The sequence below is a fragment of the Poromitra crassiceps genome (assembly GCF_964638095.1).
Source record: "Poromitra crassiceps genome assembly, chromosome: 19".
Taxonomy (NCBI): Eukaryota; Metazoa; Chordata; class Actinopteri; order Beryciformes; family Melamphaidae; genus Poromitra; species Poromitra crassiceps.
In genome coordinates this window covers 5,365,996-5,387,097 of record NC_139646.1, presented here as the reverse complement: position 1 = coordinate 5,387,097, position 21,102 = coordinate 5,365,996, and the positions used below count along the sequence as shown (strand labels likewise).

The 21,102-nt window shown below is 41.2% G+C and overlaps 1 protein-coding gene across 2 annotated transcripts in view; it reads left to right on the top strand.

Moving 5' to 3' along the window:
- Window positions 1–2,639: 2,639 nt before the first annotated feature.
- micall2b (mical-like 2b) overlaps window positions 2,640–21,102 on the top strand; it is a 23,883-nt gene continuing 5,420 nt past the window's right edge. Inside the window, exons 1-12 of one of the 2 annotated variants that reach the window (XM_083655929.1) lie at window positions 2,640–2,893; window positions 5,385–5,433; window positions 8,697–8,838; window positions 9,038–9,228; window positions 10,366–10,499; window positions 10,691–11,458; window positions 11,569–11,783; window positions 13,455–13,524; window positions 19,281–19,360; window positions 19,500–19,564; window positions 19,988–20,111; window positions 20,217–20,319. In XM_083655929.1, the coding sequence (XP_083512055.1) occupies window positions 2,751–2,893; window positions 5,385–5,433; window positions 8,697–8,838; window positions 9,038–9,228; window positions 10,366–10,499; window positions 10,691–11,458; window positions 11,569–11,783; window positions 13,455–13,524; window positions 19,281–19,360; window positions 19,500–19,564; window positions 19,988–20,111; window positions 20,217–20,319 (2,084 nt within the window). In that variant the 5' untranslated portion in view covers window positions 2,640–2,750. Of the gene's footprint in view, window positions 2,894–5,384; window positions 5,434–8,696; window positions 8,839–9,037; window positions 9,229–10,362; window positions 10,500–10,690; window positions 11,459–11,568; window positions 11,784–13,454; window positions 13,525–19,280; window positions 19,361–19,499; window positions 19,565–19,987; window positions 20,112–20,216; window positions 20,320–21,102 lie in introns of both variants that reach the window. The other variant, XM_083655928.1, reaches the window with a different exon arrangement.

Sequence of the window (21,102 nt, the reverse complement as noted above, 5' to 3'; positions counted from 1 at the left end):
TATATACTGATCGTTATATAGGCAACTCTATATACTGATCTTCATATAGGCAACTCTATATACTGCTCTTCATATAGGCAACTCTATATACTGATCTTCATATAGGCAACTCTATATACTGATCTTTATATAGGCAACTCTATATACTGCTCTTCATATAGGCAACTCTATATACTGCTCTTCATATAGGCAACTCTATATACTGCTCTTTATATAGGCAACCCTATATACTGATGTTTATATAGGCAACTCTATATACTGCTCTTCATATAGGCAACTCTATATACTGCTCTTCATATAGGCAACTCTATATACTGATCTTTATATAGGCAACTCTATATACTGATCTTTATATAGGCAACTCTATATACTGATCTTTATATAGTGTGACGGCCCTCTGCTTTGCAGGGCCTGCTTTGTCTAGAGCTCCTCATCAGTAGGCTAAATGGCCTGTTCTAACCATGCCTGTTTGTTTCTGTCCCCTTCATTCTTTCTTCTTATTCTTCCCTCTAAAATTGCTTCTTACTGGTACCAGGTTGCTGAGGGGAGGGGGGAGGCAAGGTGTATTGGAGGTGGGTGACGGGCACCAGGTTGGTTTCCTGTTAACATGGGAATGTTTGTCCCATTAATGTAAATGCTGAGTAAAGCTAAGCATTTAAGTTTGTGATTGTTAAAAGTACTGATACTAGTAAAATAAAAATTTACACCAAATATTTGAAGTTAAAATGGTTAATATAAGAAAAGAAAATACTAATACTAATCTATATACTGATCTTTGAGAGGATGCTGCTGTGCACATTTTGAAAGGCAGCATCATTAAATCACGCTTTCCATGTTTAAGGTTTTCTCAAATTCTTGGACATGGCAAATTTAACAGACTTAAGTGTGATCATCAGTGTGAACAGACATGGTGATCCTTTCAAAGAAAAGGTTACACATCTTTGTCATTTAGCTACTAAAGATAACCTAGAGATAATTATTCTGTATGAATAGTGTAATGTCTGACATGTGAAAGTTGAATTATCCTCTGCTCAGCAAACACCCTGTTTGGGTTGAAACTCCATTGAACTCCTGTCAGTCTGAAGCTAGAATTCATCATTTCAAGTTCAGTGGTGTCCGTCATCTGAAGGAAGAACATGTTCTGTTCAGGAAACAACTTTTGGCAGCAGGCTGACATGCAGCATCTGAGAACTGCTGATTGCTATTCCTTTGACATCACGTTTGTATAGCAGACCTGGTGTTTGACCAGTGATATGGAGTAAAATGTGAAATACGGTGTAAAATAATACTGCAGCGAAGAAGATGCAAATTATAAACAGTAGGTAGGCAGTTCAATTAAATTCAGTAGACTTCATTCCAAGGGGGCACTTTAGATTCTGGGTGTGTTTGTTTTAATCAACAAAACAAGGTTATGTAGGCCTGACAGGATTAACATAGGCTATCTGGTGTCAGCTTTGTGAACAGACACTGCCCGCCTTCCTAACAGCACACACACCCAGCAGACAGGACAGGGCAGGTTGGATACAGGTAGCAGGCCTGCAACCACACCTGGCTAAATAGTTTCAGTTTCACCTTTACAAAGAGAACAATAGAAATGCACTGTACAAAGATCATAGGACAACTATTAACTATGATATAGTCTTATCATAGGAGATAAAATCCCATAAAGTAGCCTACAATAAGGTCACTAATTAACAAGTGTAGACTACTCTACTGTTCCTAGTTCTAGGAAGGTTTCTAGTAAGTAGCCTATAGAGAGGATGGGGCAAATGCAGGGGATGCATTCCCCACAGGGACAGTAACACACACACATACACAATGTAGGCTATGTTCAAAAAGAAGAAAGAGGGAGGAGGAAGTTTATAATGGTGATGTCAGTGATGTTATTTCCTACATGTAGGCCTACTGTAGCCTAGCTAAACTGTCCTTATATCAGGGGTTTTCAAAGTGGAAGGCGGGCCTCCCCAAGGGGGCTCCAACCAGTTTCAGGGGAGGCTCAGAAGTTATCAAACCACATAGAATATAGCCTAAATGTATGTGATTTGGTTCAAGAGATTCAGGGATACAGTCATGTTGGATAATTTTAGTGTTTTTCCGGACAGAAATAACTAGGGGGAAGGTACCTTTTTCTAAGCTTTGTCTGAGGTCAGGCCCATCTCAGACTTTGAAGACCCCTGCCATGTCATACAACATTGACATTTCTTCCCCCTGCTTTTTTTGAATGGTTTTGGTCATGAATATTTTTCTTTTCTTGATTGATTTCATGATTCGAGCTTGAAACAAAATCTTAAACACACACACACACACACACACGCACACGCACACGCACACACACACACGCACACACACACACACACACACACACACACACACACACACGCACACACACACGCACAAACACACACGCGCACACACACACACACACACACACACACACACACACACACACACACACACACACACACACACACACACACACACACACAAAAAGCAGGCTTCTGAAGACTGAACTCCACCCACGCCGCGTCATTGGAGACCTTTGCAGGTGAAGTCCACAATTCTTTCCAGTTTCCTCAAAGCAGAAGAGGTAGCTACTCCCACTGTCACTACCCGGATACACGCACAGCTGTGTGGGAGTTTGTCTGGGAAGACGTGTTCTTGAAGTTCTGTGAGCCTACGTGAGTGTTATCGGCGCGGGGGGGCTTGGTTGGTTGACGCAGCAGAGCAGTTCGGCTCGGTTCGGTTCGGGCATGTCGGCGGTCAAAGCGCTGCAGCAGTGGTGCAAGATCCAGTGTGCCGGCTACCGAGATGTTTCCATTACCAACATGACCACGTCGTTCAGAGACGGGCTGGCGTTCTGTGCGCTCATCCACAAACACAGACCCGACATCATGTAAGTAGATCCATCCGACACGCAGACTGACCGGACAGACTGGTCAGACCGCTGCTGGATCACAACAAGGCAACAAAGCGAACTGTGCCGACCGATCAAGTTACCGATTTATTAGCCTACAAACTCCTCTTTCATTCTCTGAATAAGTGTCTTCATCTGTGGCTGTTGGCAACAACATAGTTTGAGAAGTCTGTTGCTGGTTTTGCTCAGTCCCTGTTGGGTTATGTGATAAAAGGAGAGAACAAATTGCGGTGGGTGAGTCAGCCACATGGGTCTGGAGTAAAAGCAGGAATAGGAGGAGGGTGAATTCTGCTTTTGTAGCTACACCTGGACTGGATTAGTTTAGTGTCCCATGAGCCTGACTGTGACTGTGACTGTGTAGCCTACTGACCAGTGTGAGCCTGACTGTGTAGCTTACTGACCAGTGTGAGCCTGACTGTGATACTTACTGTGTAGCCTACTGACCAGTGTGAGCCTGACTGTGAAGTTTTTTGAACCAGTGTGAGCCTGACTGTGAAGTTTGTTGTGAATTGAATTGAATTGAATTGAATACTTACTGTGTAGCCTACTGACCAGTGTGAGCCTGACAGGGGGGTGCAGTGGTAAGCGCTGTCGCCTCACAGCTCAAAGGTCCTGGGTTCGATTCCCACCTGGAACGATGTGAACGCTGAAGGAATGCGTGCCCGTCCGCATGCCCTCGAGTGCCCACCGCCCGGGTGGGGTCGTCAAAAGGGCCTTTCTGTGTGGAGTTTGCATGTTCTCCTGGTTGCTAGCTAATGTGGTTCCTCCTCTGGTCGTTAAGGGCGCCTGTTCAGAGGCAGGGGAACTGGTTGGAATAGCGTGAACCTCCCAGTGTGAGCCTGACTGTGATAGTATTACTGTGTAGCCTACTGACCAGTGTGAGCCTGACTGTGATAGTATTACTGTGTAGCCTACTGACCAGTGTGTGAGTGTTACTCATCTCTACACTCCTTAATATGATTCATTGAACTTGTTTAGACCAGTCACATGAACTTGTGCTATAGTTTCTGTGGAAAAAGGCAAGGCAGCTTTATTTGTATAGCACACTTCATAGACTGGGGCAATTCAAAGTGGTTACAGAGTGATAAACCTACAGTAAAGGTAAGTAACCTACAGACAAGAGAGATAAAAGATAAGACTTAAAAGTGCTCCATCATTATTTAGTGATAGCCAGCAGGGAATTCCCTGTGAAGTAACATTTGGGTTAAAGTGCACAGCAGGAGTTATTGCGTTTACATTTTACAGTGGTGTAATGTAACTAAGTATAAATACTTAAGTACTGTACTTAAGTATTTTTTCGGAGTATCCGTACTTTACTTGAGTATTTATATTTCTGTCAACTTTCACTTTTACTCCACTACATTTCCCAAATAAAATGGATACTTTTACTCCACTACATTTCCCCCAAGCATCTTTAGTTACAGAGTAAAATCAGAAGAAATTGCGTAGCCTGCAAGCAATCAGGTTTGGCAAATCAGTGCTCCTAGTTTGCAAGTTACGCTAATCACGTTGATCCACACGCCATTCCATTTGGTGGCTGTAATGCAACATAACGTTGTTTGCCAGCGGCTATAAAAGTCAAGAAGAAGAAATAGACTTCCACTCAATCCCAGGCATGTCTTTTGCTTGATTTTTTTAACAGTATTTACTTGTACTTTTTACTTTCAATACTGAAGTACATTTAATATCAGAAAATTACTTTTGATACTTAAGTACAGAAAATACGAGCTACTTTAAGACTTCTACTCAAGTAATATTCTAATGAGTGACTTTGACTTTTACCAAAGTCTTTTTCTGGGAAGATATCTTTACTTTTACTCAAGTATGGTTTTCGAGTACTTTATACACCACTGCATTTTGACAGCTGTAAAGTGTTTCACTACAAGACTTCTGTTCTGACTCTCAATACTAAAATGCCCTCCTCCACTTATTCCAAGTCTGCATTTAGAAAAGTGCTACTAAAAGTCAACTGAATGCCTGGTTTTATTCCAGTGGTTTTGCCTCAAGGCAGAAAATCGAGTTTTGTTTCAGACACAGCTGTTCCATTCCTTTCCATTCCAGCTTTTACCCACACCCAGTCAGACCAACGTGGCGATGGCACATTTATGTTGACATGAGTTCAGGCACTAAACATTGGTTAAAGGTTGATCTCTTACTCAATACAAACCATTCAAACAGACAAACTTTAACAGAAATGTAGGCTATGCTGCTTTGATGTTGGTTGTGTAACTACTTTTGAGTTTGATAAATAAATAAAAGGCTTGTAGGCAGATCAAAGTGATCAATTGGTCATGAAATGAAGTCATGTGACATTGTTGACATCGTCATACTGTAAGGGTCAAGGGTCAGGGGGGTTTGTGCACGGATGACTAAATAAGGCATCTATTTGGTCAACACTACAAATACACAAGGAAGCGGAATTGGCTGTGTAACAACTATTTTCTGCTTCTCTGTCTTTTCTCTCTTGCAGCAACTTTGATTCCCTGAAGAAGGACGATGTCTATGACAACAACAAACTGGTAGGACATGTTGGGTTTGTGCACATTAGTTCTGTCATCCGGATGATTCGCTTCATAAATGAGCTGAAGACCAATTTGTCTTCCAGACTGATGCTCCTGCATGCTTGTACAGCGTTGAGATCTCTCCTGGCCCTCAGATTAACTACAGAGCTTGATTCTCTTTGCCTGTGACAGTTTCAGCCCATCGCGGTTTCCCCCCCGATGAGCTAGTTTTATAATTAGGATTTGGTCTTAGGGTTAAGGTTAAAATGAAGTTTAGGCCAGGGTCAGAGTTAAAGTTGGGGAATGAATGTAGACCATGGAAGATCACTCACACACAAAGGCCTGTGTGTGTGTGTGCGTGTGTGTGTGTGTGTGTGTGTGTGTGTGTGTGTGTGTGTGTGTGTGTGTGTGTGTGTGTGTGTGTGTGTGTGTGTGTGTGTGTGTGTGTGTGTGTGTGTGTGTGTGTGTGTGTGTGTGAAAATAGTACAGCAGAATTGGGCGATTGTGCAGTTCTCGTCCGGCAGGAGTGAAAAATGGAAAACGAGGTGTAAAAATAGAAACTTGTATCAATTAGTGGCAGGGTTCAAAACATTGCTGAAAGGAGTCAAGTCATGACCAAATACAGTGACTTTCTTTCTTTCTTTCTTTCTGGGCTGCATTGTTGGATTCATAACTGTCACTTTCTCCCTGCAGTATTTACATTAGCCGTGTTCGGAATGGTTCACTCACTCACTCACTCACTATTCCCCATGTACAGTAGTGTTGATCATAAAGTGAACTATATTGGGAATGAGCAAACACGTTTCAGACACTACCTCACTCTTCCCCATTGGTAAACAAGACCGCTTTGCATTGTGGTATATGGGAGAAAATGTAGGCTACCTCAGTGCTGTTCACTAGAAATTGCAGTGCATTGTGGGTATTTTATAGTAGACTATAGTGAATCAAATTAACAGTTGAGAATTTGGACACTAGTACAAAATGGCAAACACACTATATAGTCCACTATTTCTGTAACAGGGAACGGTTTCGAACAGGGCTTGTGTGTGTGTGTGTGTGTGTGTGTGTGTGTGTGTGTGTGTGTGTGTGTGTGTGCGCGTGTGTGTGCGTGTGTGTGTGTGTGTGCGTGTGTGTCAGAGATGGGGACTTGGACTTGAGACTTGGACTTGAGTCTCACTTAAGTCACACACACAGTGACTTGAGACTCGTCCTCAAAGACTTGAGACTTGACTTGGACTTGAAGGTTCGGGACTTGTTGTGAACAATCTTTATTTTTCTTTCTTTCTTTTATTTTTTTTTAATGCATTAACATGAAGGAAATGTCTACTAACGTCATCTCTAATCATTGCTGCTACTGTATTCTAATAGAGTAGAAGGAGTGAGTACATGGTTTGAATTCCTTAGTTTTAGCTATGCAGTGTTCTAAGCAGACCGGATGGCATGATGCAGCCGATGATGGAACGCTCATCCATAGGGACTTGACTTGGACTTGCACCTCAAAGACTTGAGACTTGACTTGGAGTTGCGACCTGAGACTTGACTTGGACTTAAAAAATGACGTGTGTGTGTGTGTGTGTGTGTGTGTGTGTGTGTGTGTGTGTGTGTGTATGTGTGTGTGTGTGTGTGTGTGTGTGCGTGCGCATGTGTGTGTGTGTGTGTGTGTGTCTGTGTGTGTCTGTGTGTGTGTGTGTGTGTGTGTGTGTGTGTGTGTGTGTGTGCGTGCGTGCGTGCGTGTGTGTGTGTGTGTGTCTGTGTGTGTGTGTGTGTGTGTGTGTGTGTGTGTGTGTGTGTGTGTGTGTGTGTGCGCGTGTGTGTGTGTGTGCGCGTGTGTGCGCTTTGCTTAGCTGGCCTCTTCTTCAGAAGGGCAACATTCATCACAGTGAAGTTATATAATGCCATTATGCAGCATTATGCAGCAGTGTGCAGTGACACCAATAGTGAAAGTAGCATTTTAGTCAACTGAAATGAATAAACGCTATCATTTGGTTATTTCATTTGGAAAAATGAAGTAAAACTGAAACTATCATTTTCATTTACAACCACGGCCACTGACGTAAAACTGTAAGCTAACAATAATAGTGCACATTTTGACATCATTAAATTTAAATCTAGCAGTCATAAAGTCTTTTTTTTTATAAGGTCTGGAAAGCACTTGAAAGTGTTTGGATTCAAAATAATATTAAGGACTTGAAAGAGGTTGGATTAGTAAAGAGGTCCTAAAAGTGCTTGGATTTAGCCTAGTACCAGAATCTCTGAATTTGAGCTTCATGCACTCCATCATCTCCAAATTCACCTATGATACACTTTTTATACCTTCTTTTATACATGCTGGGCCAAGTTTGATACACTTTCTTCCTATCTCTCTCCACCATGTACTCGTAGGCTACATGCATACATTGATTTGCTGATGGCTGCACTGTGTCATTGGCTGTTGTGCTCACTCGCAGGTGTTCTTAGCTCAGATATGCGGCTGCTCGCCTAATAACCCCCAGGTCGTTTTGTAAAAAAAAAAAGTGTCATTGGTGCTCGAAAAATCTTTGAAATGTATCAATACAAAAGAGTGGCAACCCTGTTTTTAGTCAAAGGAACAAGACAAACAAGACAAACGCTAACTATCAGCCATAGTCAAAGAAAGGCTTGAATAGAACTGCAGCAACCAGAGTCCACAGCAAAGCAACCGATGTTTTATAGCTGGGTTGATCATGTGATGACTGATAAAGTTGTGCCTCTGCGTGTGCCAGTTTCTGTCTCTTGTTGGTTGGTGGCTTGCCTCTGCTTGTTATTGCTTTCTGCTTGCATGGAATTGCTGTATGCAAGTCTGGCAAGCCTGCTTTGGCACCACACTGCCTTTCTTGTTTTTTCTTGTTCTCCTCTCTGCCTCTTACACATCATGTGCAGATATATATCTTGTGGACATAATTTGGGCCTAGAAATCATAGTTTAGAACAATTTCTTTTCATTTTTCATTTTTTTTATAGATATGTAGGATGGAAGCACACGTAACATACTTTCTCTTGTAATAAACACACACACACACACACACACACACACACACACACACACACACACACAAACACACACTAGAGGCTTGTTTGCATTAGAGGTGTGTAACGACGGAGCAAATCTGTGTGTCTTATCAGTTTGTCTTGGAAACCGCACTGAGTCAGACAGTCTGCTTTTTATTTAGTTGTGTACATGTAGTTCCATTCCTGTCCACTCTAGATTTTAAAGTCAAAGCTGAGAGACTTTAATTTTGTTGGATGCATCCATTGTTATTCCAGGCTTTTGGGGTTGCAGAGGAGCAGTTGGGAATTCCTGCCCTGTTGGATGCAGAAGACATGGTGGCTCTTAAAGTTCCTGACCGCCTCAGTATCCTGACATATGTCTCCCAGTACTACAACTTCTTCCATGGGCGCTCCCCCAGTGAGTCTCTCAGTCTCTCTCTGTCTCCCGCTCTGCCTCTGTATGTCTCTCCCCCTCTGATGTGTCTCTCTCCCCCTCTGGTGTGTCTCTCTCCCGCTCTGATGTGTGTGTGTGTGTGTGTGTGTGTGTGTGTGTGTTTGTGCGTGCGTGCGTGCGTGCGTGCGTGCGTGCGTGCGTGCGCCTACGTGTTTGCATGCAGTTGGTGGTCTTGCAGGTGTGAAGCGCCCAGCAGAGGGCTCTACAGAGGAACCATCTGGGAAGAAGAACCAGCCTGTGGTGTCTAAGATGATGTTCCCTGCTTCCAAACCCACCACGGAGAACCGGCCGCCCCCCTCCTCCCGGAGCGTAAACCCCACATCCTCCCCAAAACTAGCCAGCAAGGCAGCACAGGTAACTCCTCCTGTCTCGTATTTCATATATCCCTTGAGTACCACTAATTTGCATAAGCGTTTCTAAGTTCTAAATCAAATTGGCCTTTTAGAGAGTTGCCACTTGAAAGTGCTTGGATTTAACCTGGAATCTCTTGAGTGTTGAGCCTGGTGCGCGCCGTCATCTCAAAATTCACCTATGATACAATCTGTATACATCAGTAGTGCTGGGCCAAATTGATACACTTTCTTCCTATCTACAGTATCACTCTCCACATGGCCTACAAACCAGAGCCGTATAATAGAAGAGTTCTGACATCTCCATTCACTCCAATGGACCAGTTTTTTTCCAGGAAGTAGAAAGTGGAACTCTTCAGTAAAAAAAAGCAGCACTGTCGAGTTGCATCAAAATAGACAGTGTTGTACTTTGAAAGGGTTTTTCATCCCTTGAAATGAATCAAATTGTACATTATCTGCTTTATTTTAGCATGCAAAAGTAGCGCGAGACCCATTCCTGGCTGTTCATTGGCTAATGATTCTTGCATTTTGGTCCTCCGCTGACGCCACTCTCTTACTAGAGGACACTACTACAAACATACATCAATTCGCTGTTCGCTGGCATCGCTACATTGTGTCATTGGCTGTTGTGCCCTCCCTCTCGTAGGCGTTCTTAGCTCAAATATGCGGCTGGTCGCCTAGGAAACCAGCATTGTTTAGCCCCCCTCAGTTCGGGACGGGTGACGCACACAGCCCACAGTGGCACACAGTCTATTGTCAAGTATGCCAATTTGGAAAAATAATGAATGTGTGTGCTCACTGTTGAAATAATTAATTATACTGTAATAATTAATTATACAATGTGTTCAGATGCTGCGATCGATACATTTTATTTGAATCTGTTCTTTTCTTTTGCCTTTATTGCTGAAGCACGTATTACCTATGTCACAAAAAAGACAAAATACACTGATGTGAACATCTCTGTGAATTGTTAATAATTTGTCCTTAAAATGCTTGAAAAGTCCTTGAAATATATCATTACAAAAGAGTGACAACCCTGTTTTTAAAGCCTTCATACATTTAAATGGTCTCTGTTGGAGTTATGTAACACCCCCTCCACCCCTCACTTTCTCTCTCCCCCCTCTTCTATCTCTGTCAGAAGGAAGTGGTGGTTGAGAGACCTCGTCATCAGACAGGAGGCACCCTGAGTGGTAAATGTGTGTCCTGCAACAAGCATGTTCACTTGGTACAGCGACATCTACTGGATGGGAAGCTCTATCACAGGAACTGTGCAAAGTAAGGCCCTTGCTATTACGACCGTAATCTTAGCTTAAGTTAGTTTAATCGCAACTAATCTTTATAAATATAATCCTGTTGTAGATTTTGCAGATTACTTTAACTCCCCTTCATTCAAAGGTGTACAGATGTTGTCTCTATCAAGCCTGTCCTGTTTGAAGTTGAGTTCCTTTGTGTTTTGTGTCTTTCAGGTCTCTGTCGCCTTTGAACATAATAAACACTCCTCTCCAAGACTTACCCCAAAACGCCCCCGTTTCCAAATTCACTCCACATCCAGACCCCTCTAAAGCCAAAATGGCTACCCCGACCCCTGCTCCCTCCAAGCTGGGGCCTTCGTGGTTGACCTCAAAGACGGAGAAATCCGGCCAACCAGCCACCACCTCCAGCGGTCTCTCCGCTTCATCTCCTTTGCGGCCTGCTTCGGGTTTCTCTCCCTCGGGTGGTGGAGGGAGTCAGACCACTGTTGTCCACAAACCCACTGTCGTGGACGGAGCCCCACGGACTACTTCCGTCACCACCACCACCTCCATCACCACCAGGCCCAGCTCAGCACCACGGCCCTACGTCAACGCAGCCAAGACACAGCAAGACAAGCGCAGGTTCTTCCAGACTGCCGGCGACGACGAGAACAAAACTCCAACGCAGAACCTGGACACAAATCGAGGGTCGAATGTGGTCAGTCGGGGCCAGGAGGTCAGGGCCGGTCAGGGTGTGACCGTGGTTATAAATGTTGCTGGTGTGGGCAGCAGGGATGTGTGTGTGAGCGGGGTCACAGGTGGGGAGGGGGCTAGAGCCAGCGCTTTGGGCGGGGCTTCAGGAAAGCTCTGGTCGAAAGAGGAGAGCAGTAATAGTGGTAAGACCCAGGCAGCAGCCTTCATCTCCAAGAAACTGGCCGAGGAGAAGACCAATAACAGCAGCAAGCCAATGTGGACCACTGTAGCGCTGAAGAAGATTGACAAGTAAGTGAGGAACACACAAAGCTGACTGTAGAGTCGCCGCTATCATGGCTTGAGTCTGACCTCTACTGGTGAAGAATGGTATTTAATACTTAATCCCTCTTTCTTGTCAGACCTTCTCCGGTTGAGCCTCCTAAGAAGGAGACAGAGGGTGTCAGAGGAAAAAAGAAGCTTAAAGTGGATCCTTCCATCCTAGCTGACATGCAGACTCCATTCACTCCGGACACTTCCAGCGCTACTCCAACCCCACCCAGCAGGAGTGGACCGGGTGGCAGAACTCCAGACAAATGGTCCCCAAAGCCTAGCAGCACGTCATCCAACACCGCAGGTTAAACAACAGAAACACTTCCATAACTGTGCAAAGAGTGGCTTGTCCTTTTATAACGCATGTTTGGAAAGGGTTGGATGTGGGGGGATATTGTGAGATAGTGTGTTTTAAAAAAAAGAAAAGAAATTAAAACAACCATAGCACTAGTTACATACTTGTCAGCTGGCAAATTATAATATAACTATGAAAAATTCAATCAAATGACTAATAATGACTAATAGTAGCTAACTACTACAAATGAACAACTGCTACTTGGCAAGGCCTGTGGTAATTAAAGTCCAAAAAACAACAAACAAAAACAAACAATCCAATGCAAAATGACACAACTTACCTCAGTAAGAGAGCAGGGAGCGTTTAAATGAATGTTCTACCAGGTAATGAAAGGCTTCCACAAGCACTTTGAATGGCAGAGAAATGTGTAATGGAAAAAGGCCATCTTCCAATTTCCTGCACCGAAAAAGAGCCAGAGCAGGAGCAGTAACTAGCTTATAAAGGTTGTTACGACAAACATTTCTAACATAGCAGTTCAATAAAGACCTCATGAAAATCTAACAATCTTATTTGTTAACCACATCACTAGGCCTGGGTATTGGTAGTATTGAATCTTCTCCAGTCAAACGATACCTGCATTCTCTGTGACCTGACCTTACTTTCTTTTCTTTTTTTTTATATATATTTTTTTTCCCGAATTTGTATTCCCCGTTAGTGCTCATTTTAATTTATTTATCCTGGTTGCTGCTCCACCCTCTGCCGATCTGGGAAGAGCCGAAACTGGCTCCATGCTTCCTCCGAGACATGGGCAGTTAGCCAGCCGCTTCTTTTCACCTGACAGGGGAAGCTTCACCGGTAGGACATAGCACGTGGGAGGATCACGCTATTCCAACCAGTTCCCCTCTCTCCAAACAGGCGCCCCTAACGACCAGAGGAGGCACCACACCAGCAACCAGGATATTGCATGTTTTGGTGTGGGGTTCCTATATGAAGGAAACCCCCAGGGGGCACGGGGAGAACATGCAAACTCCACACAGAAAGGCCCTTTTTGACGACCCCACCCGGGCGGTGGGCACTCGAGGACATGCGGACGGGCACGCACTCCTTCGGCGCTCACAGCGTCCCAGGTGGGAATCGAACCCAGGACCTTCTAGCTGTGAGGCGACAGCGCTTACCACTGCGCCACCGTGCCCCCCCCCCCTCTGACCTTACTTTCTATGGCTCCTCAGATTCAATTCAGCATGGAACTACATCAGATACCCCACTGGCCAAACCTCCTGGCCAATGTAAAGTCAGTCTGTTATAACATTGGCAAGTGTTGTACTGTTGTTGGATCAAAGCACACACAACAGGTGTGTGTGTAAATGGTAAATGGACTGCATTTATAAAGCGCTTTTATCCAAAGCGCTTTACAATGTGCCTACATTCACCCATTTACACACCGAAGGCGGCAAGCTGGGGTGCTGGCACAGCCATCGGGAGCAATTCGGGGTTCAGTGTCTTGCCCATGGACACTTCGACATGCAGACTGGAGGAGCCGGGGATCGAACCACCGACCTCCTGATTAGTGGACGACCCGCTCTACCTCCTGAGCCACAGCCGCGCGTGTGTGTGTGTGTGTACGCTGTATATTATATATAAAATAGCCACTAATGCTTTCCTTAATTTCCTCCTTCTCAGCAGTATCAGAGAACAGCAATTCTCCTGCAGAGTGGAGGTCTAAGCTCAAACCTGTCTCCAAAGAAACAAAGTAAGATTTTGCCGTCTGCGCCAATTAATCTACCTTTTCGTTATGCTTTGTTCTTGTATTCCCTTGTACTCCTGTATTGCATCTTATCCCGCCTTTAGTTACAATATTCCAACTTGCCCTCATTCGTTGGGAATTATAATTTCTGTAGCAGGAGAAAAGGCCCAGAATTAGTAGATATCCTTGCCTGGATATTTCCTAATATGTTACGGTTACGGTTGTGATCAATCGTGTCTTTTTCAAACTTAATATCCGGACAATTTCTGAACTTCGGAATGGGATTTTTTTTTCCCGCATTTTAGAAGCCGGAGATACTAAATCCAGGGACTTAAACAATATTGCTATTTCAATGTCTATTGAATAGACATTGAAATATCATGTCCATCCAAGGTGTTTATCTATTCAATATTTGACTAGATATTAGGGGTGTCACGATATTTCGTCGCACGATATATCGCGATATCGAAACGTCACGATATCGATATCGTCGTATCGTTTTTTTTTTTTTTTGCTCCTGAATAATAATAGAACAAATTTAGCAGAAACAACACGCATGAGTGAGGGGGTAGACTACTACTGGCATGGCAAAACAGCTCAAGGGGTACATAAGATTACATAAGTTTAGGGACCATTGAGCATGAGTTATTTAAGAAATAGATTGTATACTTTATTTTTCTTTCACCATGCAACAAACATTTAGTTTGGGACAGTGTGACACATTCTCTATTGCAAGAGAAGCATTATCTTCCATGTTGTTTTCTAGTTATTATAATAACAATTTCCAAAAACAGCATTTGTTTTGTATTTTGCGTATTTCAAATGAAAGACTGTTTTTCCAGTATTTCCCCAGGGCTCCCTTGAAAAGAGGTTTCGATTTCAACGGGACTCGCATGGTTAAATAAATGATCAATAAATACATAAAAATTTCTCAAAATGTAAATGGTCTCAATAATTGTATTAAGAGAAAAAAGATCCTACAACAGATGAAAAGAGAAAAGGGGGACATCTTGTTCCTTCAAGAAACACATTTGACACAACAAGAACATAAGAAGCTAGGTAAAATTGCAAATGCTCAAGTTTTTTCCTCCTCATACAGCTCATCAAGAAGAGGAGTGGCCACTATTATAAAAAATCATTTACCATTTCAGAAGATAAATAGTATAGTAGACAAGGAAGGAAGGTTTGTTTTGGTGATGGGCAAAATAGAAAACATTGAAATAACTCTTATAAACATTTACTACCCCCCAGATGAGAGCGCTGAGTTTATGAATCAAATCATAGATTTAATAGTAACCCAAGGAAAAGGAACAATTATTGTCGGGGGTGATTTGAATCTAGTTTTAAATCCCAATTTAGACTCAACAGCCAAGGTAAAACATACATCTGAGAAAAAAGCGAATATTCTAAGGAGGGCATGTAAAGATCTGGGAATCATAGATGTATGGAGAACACTTCATCCAAAAACAAATGATTATACATATTTCTCTAATAGACACTCTACATATAATAGACTGGACTATTTCCTCATGTTTAATAAGGATATAACCACTATAAAAAAATGCACTATCGGAACAATGACATTATCAGACCATGCTATGGTTATTCTAAGAGTGAATTTAAACTTAAAAAAAGGGAAATACTTATGGAGGATGAATAATTCCCTTCTACAAGATGAAGGCCTAAAAGAGACAGTCAAAAAAAATCTTAGTGAATATCTTGAATTAAACGATACAGAAGAAATCAATAGTATAATCCTATGGGAAGGGGCGAAGGCAGTCCTAAGGGGAGAAATAATCAAGTATTCATCAATAAAGAAAAGACAACGGGAACAAATTAAAATAGAACTTGAACTACAAATAAAAACACTGGAAAATAAACATAAAAAATCACAGGATTCTAAACTAAATAAAGAGCTGAAGAAGAAACGTGCTGAACTAGATAAATTATTGACAGAAGAAGTGGAGAAATCATTAATATTTACAAAGCAAAAAAACTATGACGGGGGAATAAAATCAATGAAAATTTTAGCCTACAGACTTAAGAAACAAAAAAGCAAAGCTTATATTACTAAGTTAAAAGATGATACAGCTAAAACTTTAACAGATAAAGACGAAATAGCAGAAGCCTTTGCTAAATACTATGAGGACCTGTATAAAGATGATGTTAATAATATAGATATAACCAGAACAGAAAAATACCTTGAGAAACTTAAATTAAATCAAGTCTCGCCACTACAAAACTTTAAACTTATAAAAAAAATAACAACAGATGAAATATCACAACAAATTAAGAAGTTAAAAAAAGAAAAAGCCCCAGGAGATGACGGGTATACTAATGAATTCTATAAAGATTTTGAAGAACTACTGACACATCTATTACAAAATGCATACAACTTTGCCCTAGAATCGGGTACTTGGGCATCAACATGGAATTCATCTGTAATTACAGTTATACATAAAGAAGGAAAGGATAAAACAGATACATCTTCATATAGACCAATATCATTATTGAATACAGACCAAAAAATATTAACAGCTATTATAGCAAATAGGCTTAAATATATCTTGCCAGAAATAATAGATCGTGATCAGTCTGGTTTTATTTTTAATAGATTATTATCAGATAATATAAGACGCACTTTAAGTATAATTGACTACTCACAAAAAAATAAGAAAGATTTACTTCTGTTGACGCTTGATGCGGAAAAAGCCTTTGATAGGGTCTTGTGGCCCTACATCTTTACAACAGTAAAAGCATTTGGTTTTCATTCCACTTTTATTTCATGGTTAAAAACAATGTATAAAAATCCAGTTGCACAAGTGAGAGTTAATGGCACCTTATCAAGACGCTTCAATATATATAAGAGGACCAGACAAGGGGATCCGCTGTCTGCACTTATCTTCGCTCTTTGTATGGAACCGCTTGCTGAAGCAATCAGACAGCAAGATAAAATAAAGGGACTAACTATAGGTCAGGAAAATCATAAATTAGCCCTATATGCTGATGATGTTATCCTATATCTTACCTCTCCTGAATCCTCACTTCCAGAACTTATAAAAACTATAAAAGAATACAGTGACTATTCAGGATATAAAATTAATGAAAGTAAATGTGAGTCCATATGTATAGGCAAACAATTGACAGAGGAGTGTAAAGGAAATATCAGGTTTAAATGGAACCAAAGTATAATAAAATATTTAGGAATAAGAATCCATAGTGATTTAAGCCAAATTTATTAACTCAATTATCAAAACCTAGAGGAAAAAATTAAACAAGACCTCAATAGATGGAAAACAATACCCGACTCAATTTTTAGTAGAGTAGATACTGTAAAAATGATGGTTCTTCCACGTTTCCTCTTCCTCTTTCAAGCCCTACCGGTTTCAATACCCCCAAAAAGTTTTAAAAGATGGAATGGAATGATAACTAATTTCATCTGGAATAACAAAAAGAAAAGAGTTAAATTTAAAACACTGATCAAATCCAAACAATATGGCGGATTAGCACTGCCAGATCTACAGAAATATTTTCAGGCGACACAAATCAGTACTATAATGAAGTGGACTAACGACAACACAAGAGCTAAGTGGTTTATAATAGAAAAAGAGCTGGCACCATTTTCAATAAAGACCTTACCTTTTATAGATAAAAAAGACATGGCACAATTAAAAGGACAAAATATATGCACGAATAATACATTAAATAACTGGAAACAAATCTGCAAAAAATATAAAATAAATAATGAACTACTTTATCTCAGAGAAATGGCTTGGGATCCTCAATTTAAACCGAATAAAATGGACAATATATTAAAACTCTGGTCATCAAAAGGTTTACAAATATTCTCGCAAATGTTAATTAAAAATTATATAATTTCCTTTGAAGCAATATCAAATAAATTTATTTTAGCCCAGTCAAACTTTTATAAATATCTACAACTTAGGAGCTATATCAGTAATTTCCAAAATAGAGAAGGCAATCAAGAACAGCATCCTTTAACAAGGTTTATGATAAAGAACTATAATGTAGACACTAACAATATCCTCTCCAAAATATATCAAATGTTAGAAGAAAATAATGAAATACAAGAAGACACAATAAGGACTAAATGGAATGCAGAACTAGGCTTATGTTTAAAAGAAGAAGAATGGCAAAACATATACAAAACAATACATAAAACAACAAACTCTAAGTTTTGGAGGGAGTTTTCATGGAAAATATATACAAGGTTCTTTATCACACCAATAATACAGTCCAAATTTACAGCATCTATTAAACCAGATTGCTGGAGAAATTGTGGTGAAAAGAGTGCAAACCATTCACATGTTTTCTTTTTTTGTCCATCACTGAAAACTTTCTGGCAATTAATTATAACCTGTCTTACAAACATCTTCCAAACTAAAAAGGCATTTGAACCAAAACATATCATTTTAGGAATACCACCACCTGAACTCACATTAGAAATAGATAGATATCTTTATAGAATACTTAGAATCGTAGCCATGAAGCAGATAACAAGGAATTGGTTAAAACCTACTCCACCCGTCTTTAATAAATGGAAGTCAAATATAAACAACATTCTAGAAATGGAAAAAATAACTTACAGAATCCAAAACTTAGAGGTAGAGTATTTGAAACGATGGAACAAATGGATTAACTATACAGAACACACCTGAAAATGAAGTTTTTCTGTGCCGAGGAGTCACTGAAGAGTTAAGGGGCGTGTGTGTGTGTGAGTGTGTGTGTGTGTGTGTGTGTGTGTGTGTGTGTGTGTGTGTGTATGTGTGTGTGTTGTGTCTATGTCTGTTTTTTTTGTTTTTTTTTGTTTTTTGTTTTTTTTGTTTTTGTTTTCTCTCTCTTTTCTTTGTGTGTGGAAGCATGTGTGTGTATGACTGTGTGTATATGAGTAGGCATGCAAGTTTTTCTTTTTTTTCTCTCCTTTTTTTTTCTTTTTTCTTTAAAGTATTTGTTGCTGTTTTGTTTGTTTTTTTCAATACAATTACCATGGCTGTTGTATATTATTGTCCTTTTTCTTTTCTCACATAAAAAATATATAAAATATTGTAAGTATGTTACGTAGAAGTATAAACAGTTAATGTAGATCTATGTAAAAAACAAACTGAAATCTTGCAATAAAGTATAAAAATAAAATAAAATAAAATAAATACATAAAAATGATTTACTTTTGTTAAAAAAATATTGTTAAAATATCGTATCGTATCGTTATCGTGAACCCAATATCGCGTATCGTATCGTATCGTGAAATTAGTGTATCGTGACAGCCCTACTAGATATGATATGTCCTTAAACCCCTAGTAAATATGCAGTGGGAAATGGTCTGTGTTCTCACTTATCCCTTATGTCCTATCCCTCCATCCATTCTTCCATCCATCTTTCCAACCAACCGTTCATCCCACAGGAAGTGTGTAGGCTACCTGCTGCTCCTCCAAATGGCTCAGCCGTGATTTGTGGTCAGACATTTCAGACTTCCGCCACATGCATGTGAGACCCAACTGGTGTCAGGAATGGGCCCAGCCCTCCACAGTGTGCCGGCATATGCTCAGTGCTCACAGCTCCTCTCCCCACATGACCTTTCGTCCTGCTTTCATCAATCAAAACCAGAGAACAGAGGACCTGTGAAAGAATGAACATCTTAAGTCATCTCTCTCTCTCTCTCTCTCTCTCTCTCTCTCTCTCTCTCTCTCTCTCTCTCTCTCTCTCTCTCTCTCTCTCACTCACTCACTCCCATACTCCCTTAGACCTGCCGTTTCGTGGGCGAATGCAGCAGGAAAGTCCCAGGCTTTAGATGAAACCGATGCAGATGCACCGGGGTCAAAGGGTAAGAAATAACCCACTGACTTCATGTTTAAATATGAAATGGGCTCAGATGAAACCATAAAAATCCACAACATCTCTCAGGGTTTCCCCTGACTTTTGTACTTTATGTCTTGTCTATTTGATCTCTGTCTCTTTCTCAGACTTTCTGAATGGAGCGAGCTCACAAACTGCAAATGGTACCAAGCGAGAGCCAAAGACCTCCAAGGTAGCTAATAACGTAATGAAAATGAATATGGTTGGGTAGCTTTGAATTATTATTATTATTATTATTATTATTATTATTATTATTATTATTATTGTTGTTGTTGTTGTTATCTTTTTTCCAGTAAAAGTGTCTGAAAGGGGATTTGTAGGATAAAACGTCACACGCTTTGTGCTAACAATAAATTGTGGGGGCAGCATTTGCCAGTGTGCGGACTCCATTTTTGTTTACATCAGTCAGGTTGACCTCAGTGTTTTTGCTCGTGTAGTGATTTTTGTGTGTGTGTGTGTGTGTGTGTGTGTGTGTGTGTGTGTGTGTGTGTTTGTTTATGTGTGTGTTTGTTTATGTGTGTGTGTGTGTGTGTGTGTGTGTGTGTGTGTGTGTGTGTGTGTGTGTGTGTGTGTGTGTGCGCGCGCACATCTGTAGACCAAGCCAGACTACATCCCCAAGGACAAGATTATGCTGGAGCTGCAGGAGATTGAAGACAATCTGAACGAGTTGGAGAAGAGAGGAGTGGATCTGGAAGTGCGTCTTCGCCACAGAGAAGGAGGTGAAATAAATAAACACACGTGGCATCCTCTTCGTCAGGACTAGAAAGCAACAGAATCAGAGGAAGGAGTGGACATGGAATGATCTGTGTGTCTTTCTGTGTCAGAGGGAGAAGATGACTCGGTCATGGATGAGCTGATGGTGGAGTGGTTCACCCTGATCAGGAACAAGCAGGTGGCCATGCGCCGTGAGTCTGAACTAGTCTACGTGTGAGTACACACACACACACACACACACACACACACACAGAACACAAGCACACACTTAGGCAAGAGGCATGTCACTATTTCCAAAGATGACGGCAGCTTAAGGGTAAGTGAAACAGACTTGTGACGGTTGACAGATTGAATTCTCGGCCCCCACCCTCTCTCTCCATGGACCCAGGCAGTGTTGTAGTCGAGTGGTGGTCACTATTATCTCGAGTCAGAGTCAAGTCTCGAGTCCCCCGTGTTCGAGTCTCAGTCACCAAAGAAGAGTCAGAGTTGAGTTTGAGTCCCGAGTCCAAGTCCGGAGTTACTGAACATGAGTGTGAATCCACGTGTAGGTGGAACAACACACATGCCTCCCCTTGTAAGAAATTTCTGATGAAGGTTGTTGAACCGAAACGTTATCAATAAACTCCAAGTCTTAAGTATGCTCCAGAGTGCAGACTTTTTTCTTTTCAACGTATAGCTTTGTTAGTCTAGCACCTGGTTTGCATAGTGGATGTGCAGACGCTTCTCTCTATTAAAGAAATTGAATAATGCCATGGTATTAATATAGCTATCAATATCTAATGCCAAATTATTAGGGCCTATTACAAAAAATAACTAACAAAAACAAAAAACAGTCTATCAATTAACAAGTTCGACTCCTCGTCTGCAACCTTCGAGTCCGAATGCATGAATGCTGGAGTCCCGAGTCATCAGTGCTCAGGTCCAAGTCGACTCACGAGTCCTGAAAATGAGTCCAGGACTCAGACTTGGGTCCAGGTGCTGGACTTGAGTACTACG